At 51.0% G+C, this 4702-nt stretch overlaps 1 protein-coding gene across 1 annotated transcript in view; it reads right to left on the reverse strand.

Moving 5' to 3' along the window:
- The window catches only part of SPG7 (SPG7 matrix AAA peptidase subunit, paraplegin), a 42111-nt gene extending 37428 nt beyond the window's left edge, over positions 1 to 4683 (reverse strand). The window contains 2 exon segments of the mRNA XM_035890176.1: positions 4104 to 4162; positions 4474 to 4683. Of these exon segments, the coding sequence (XP_035746069.1) occupies positions 4104 to 4162; positions 4474 to 4615 (201 nt within the window). The 5' untranslated portion in view covers positions 4616 to 4683.
- Between the last annotated feature and the right edge of the window lie 19 nt (positions 4684 to 4702).

Consider the following 4702-nt stretch of genomic DNA (forward strand, 5'->3'; position numbering starts at 1 on the left):
CCCCGAGTCTCAGGAAGCTCCTTGCAGGATGCCAACAGCCCCCCCAGCTTAGCTCTGACCCATTTCCACGCAGCACTCCGCAAACCGAGTGAACGGATACCTGGAATCAGGTGGCTACCGCGCCATCCACAGACTTCACATCAATAATGAATCAAAGGATTAAATGTAGAGCTGAAGCTGCTAGAAGGTAAATTCAGACTTTTTAAAAGGTGAAAAATTGCTCTGTCACCCACCCGGCGGTGTAAGCCAGGACTCCTCTGTGGCAGGACAAAAATGCACAGCTCGGCGCTAGCTAGGAGGCCGCAGAGCATTCCAGCACCCTTCAGCAGTGTTCATCTCTGTCACGCACCAGATGTGGGTTTTTTTTAGATGACTTCTTTGCAGATGACAAGTCAAGGTCAAGGGATAGATGCTCCCCTTCAGCATAGCAAGGCCAAGTATCCCAGAAAGCCCTAGCCTCAGGAACAAAGGAAATGCTTACAAGACCACACATTTGTCCCTCAAGCACAGTGAAACTCCTCACCAGGGAAAGATCCGTTCAGCAGATAGCCCTTTTATATGAGCCAGTCCAAAACCATCACACCTATTCCTCCAGGAACAGCTTGGGATCACTGCAAGTTCCAGCACTTCCTGCTGCCCTTGCCAGACCCACTTCCCTACCTGCTTCTCTCGGTGCACGCAGGAGAGGGTGGCACTTAAACTGCTCCTCCCCGGGGACGAGGAGGGCACCCCAGCCCCATGGCGAGGTGGCCGGCAGGCTTAAGGTGTCAGTGGGACACAGCGTTGGGGTGCAGACTTTTATCTTTGAGTCACCTCTAAAGACCAGAGAGTTTTAACTTTAAGACAGGTAGGTGACAGATGGCTATAGGCAGGGGATCACAGGGAATCAGCCGTACAGCAGCAGCGACTGAACCGTCTGCCAGTCACAGCTTACAAATCGCTAGAAAAGCAAAGTAAACGCAGGCAAGAAGGAGCAACGCTCTGACAGAGTGACATGGGTACCTCTTGGCTTAGCTTGCAGGGGTAGAGCAGGAGGAGGGAAATAGCTTGTTTGTGACTCAAAGGCCACGAATGAGCAGATTGCTCCACGGGAGTGCGTTCCCTGGAGAGCTGCTGAAGCGTGCAGAGCTCAGGAGAAGCCCAGGAATCCATCTGTGTGCAGGAGGTGGCTGAAGTCATCTCCAAACCCCACAGCCTGGAGGAGGTCAGTAAGCTCCGAGTGAGCAACTGTCACTCCACACCCCTGAAATCCATAAGCAGGCTAGAAACCTAAAGCCTGTCATTAGGAATCATAAAAACAGTAATTGGGCCAGGACTGCCACGAGTTCACGCCTAGAACATCGATCCAAGGCATTTACCCAGCAGCAGGGGACCATGACCCTCAGAAAGCATCCTCCTCGAGGGATGCAGGAAGCCTAAAGCTCTGCGGACTTACTATTTGCATAGGCATAAGGTCCTGCAGGGAACCACATCAACAGACTTACTGTCCACAAGAGCAGCTCAAAGCTTTGAGGGGCCCAAACCAGTGCTGCCTGTGCAGGCCAAGGGCACAGTGTAGCACGGGAGCTAAATCAGCTCCTGCTTCACTGGCTCTGACTGTCCTGGGCCCCAGTGCGTGGTCCTGGTGCTTCACTGGGCTGATGCTGCAACTCAGCTGATTACAGAGTGGGCTGCATTGAGGAGTTAAACCTTCAGAAAATGCTGATTTTGTTACCAGTGAGCTGTTGCGTTAGTTTAGCCTTCTTATTTAATCACATTTCCTAGAGCTGTAAGCAACCACCTCAGTATAAGGCAGGTGAGAGCCCAGTCTTTTCTTTCTTTATGGCGTCACAGGCAGAAGGGCTTGTTTTAAGTTGGAGTTGTCCTTTAACAGCAATAAAAAATATATGGGTAGCTTGAAAATAGTTTTATTTAAGAAAAATGAGATGGTGGGCAGAGTTAGGGGGGTTTCTGCTGCAGTACCAAGAGCATCAGCTGTACTCCTTGCTGCCTTTCCAAATGGCTGCCTTTCTAAATGGCTGCTTTGTTTGCCAAAACCATCTCTCTTCAAAATGTTAATAAATGACATTAACTAAAACACGAGCCAAGCTTAAAGTAAAGGTTCTTCTAATCCAAGTTCTTCTAAAGTTTTATTCTCTTGGCCTCTGTGATGTTGGCACTCAACTGGTCACACAGGATTTACCCCAATGTGTGACCGGAGCAGTCATAAATCACACATTGCCTGATCTATTAAAAATAGATTCCCATCTTTACTTCCTGATAGGAGCTGAATCAGCAGAGAACTGCACCCACATTAACACAGACCAGGTATTTTTGCCCTTATGGGTGACATAATGGTTCCTTCCATCACGAGAGTGCTGCTACAGAGCTTCAAGGGAGCTTGGCTGAAGTAGCGAGATGAATATGGTTGCCCATAGGTGGCAAAAGCAGCCGTGCGGCTGACGCAGATGCCATCTCCAGAGTTAGACAGGGAAAGCATAACAGAGCAAGGACCAGAGGGTCACAGAGCTCTTTCCCCAAAGTTGGTGTCCTTTCAGTTTGCTGTGACAGACAGAAATAGGCCTGAAAGCACATTGCCCAAGCGGCCTCATTTCTCTGCCCTCATGCAATGTTCCCTTTCCTCCTCAGCACCAGAGTGTTTGTTTTATTTTAGGATTTGAGAGCTCACAACCTTTAGTGAAGGATAAAGGTGCTCAACAATTAACTGTAGGTTTTTGTTTTCTCTGAAGTATTGCAGTTAAGTTGTGAGGAGCAAAAGCCATCAAAACCAAGCAGGTTAAAAGCCTCCTCACAGAATTCTCCCCTAGAAAAACAGCAGAACAACCCCCAGCTGAAATCATTCCCCCCTCCTGCTGTTAGCTTTCTTTCACCAAGCGCTTTTAATGTCCCACCCTGAAATAGGTTGATAGTCCACGCTGTTGTGTTCAAATAGAAAAAGGTCAGGATGACACAGAAAGGATTTAACTTCCTCCCCAGCACTGGCTCTTTGACCTGGATGACATTCAAGGCTGTCAAGGAAACAGTTACAGACAACTACATTTAGGAAATGAAAAAACATATTTCCCCTCTCATCTACTCACTCAGAGGCACCAGAGAGGCAAACACTTATTTGCAGTGTTTTCAGTGAAGTCTGACCAGAAGCTTAATGGAAGGGAGGACAAAAAAAACCCCAACAACCTTTCTTTCGACTGCTTTAGTAGGTCTTATGGAGGAGGAAGATGGGTAGAGATAAAAAGACTAAGCCTAAGTAGAACACAGGACCAGCTTAACAGGCTCAGAATAAATCTCTCTCATGCTGTTATTTAACAGTGAAGTCGGACACGTGCTCCTGAGCCACTCTGTCATCGCTACTGAGCCCAGCAAAGAGATGTTTCTTCCTAGGGGACTCCTGGCATCCTCAGCCCATAAGAACAACCCTTTAGGCTGCCAAATGTGTGACTGGAAGTGGAATTGCAAATGCCAAAAAAGCAATCACAGTTATGGGCCCACACTCTTGGAAGAGGCGGGGGGGGGGGGGTTTTAAAAAAAACCAAAAACAGTGATGCAGCCACACAGGTGGCTGCCACCGACACCAGGGCACCTTGGCCACCTCGGCCACCCAGTCTGGGCAGGGTGCCGCGCACACGCCCCCATTTCGTGCTCACTGTGAAGATCTGCTCCCTAAACAGGATTCTCCCCTGGGGGATACGGCAGCGTTTGGTTACCCTGGTGACACGAAGGGGCTGTGGCAGTAGATGTGTGGTACGAAACACAAATCTCTAACGAGCGCTCCTATTCTGCAGGAGGGGTGTGCTGAGCTCAGGCATGGGCAGCTGTGTTTGAGTAACAGGATCTACTGGTACTTTTGGAGTTACCTCAGTGCTGGAGAGCACAAATGTAACACAGCAACTGTCAGGGGGAAACAGCAGCCTCGCCAGGGCTCGAGGCACTGCCGCAGCCAGACGGGAGGACAGGCACCGACGGGAGGACAGGCACCGGCAATGTTGTCTCAAGCCCAGGAGCCTCACCTCATGTGGCCGCTTGTCTGCACGGTGCCATCAAGCACGCCCGCACTTACTTCTGCTGCTTCTCCAAGGCCCGTGGGACAAAGGCAGGAGGCTTACCCAGCAAGGACGACCATCCTCAGTTGGAGAGCCAAGGGTTTGGTTGTTTAGAAGAGGCCCTGTAAATAGAAACAGTCTTGCAATCAGAGGAAAAAAAACCCAAAACACCAGGCACAGCCAAAGCAGCCTGGTCGGGAGCAAGCGACCCGTCCCAGGGAGGAGGAGAGGGAGCACGGCCTGTCCCGACGTGCCCTCATCGTACAGCGGAGCTCGCCCAGGCCTGGCGCAGAAGCCACGCCTGATGATCTTAATGGTCTTTTCCAACCTAAGAGATTCTGTGATTCCCCCAGGGACCCGCAGCTCCCACCGGGGCTCTTGTGGAGCCAGCCTGGAACTCAGACCCACCCGGTCCCTTCTCGGTGGGACTAACCGCGGCCGTAACACAGAAACGAGCTCTTCCAGGAGGAGTTTCTCGTTAACGCAGCCTCTTCCGAGAGCGAAAGCAAACGTTCGGCACCGGGAACTTTTAATGACAACCCAATTAAGGAATTCGGTCCCCAACCGGGGGGCATTTGTAGCGCGGCCTCTGCTCCATCGCTGGGCAGATACCGCGGGGTGGGGGGGATCGAGCACCGACCCCACCGCCCGCCCTGACCCCC

This window comes from Egretta garzetta, unplaced genomic scaffold, assembly GCF_000687185.1.
Source record: "Egretta garzetta isolate BGI_Z169 unplaced genomic scaffold, ASM68718v1 scaffold582, whole genome shotgun sequence".
NCBI classification, from domain to species: Eukaryota; Metazoa; Chordata; class Aves; order Pelecaniformes; family Ardeidae; genus Egretta; species Egretta garzetta.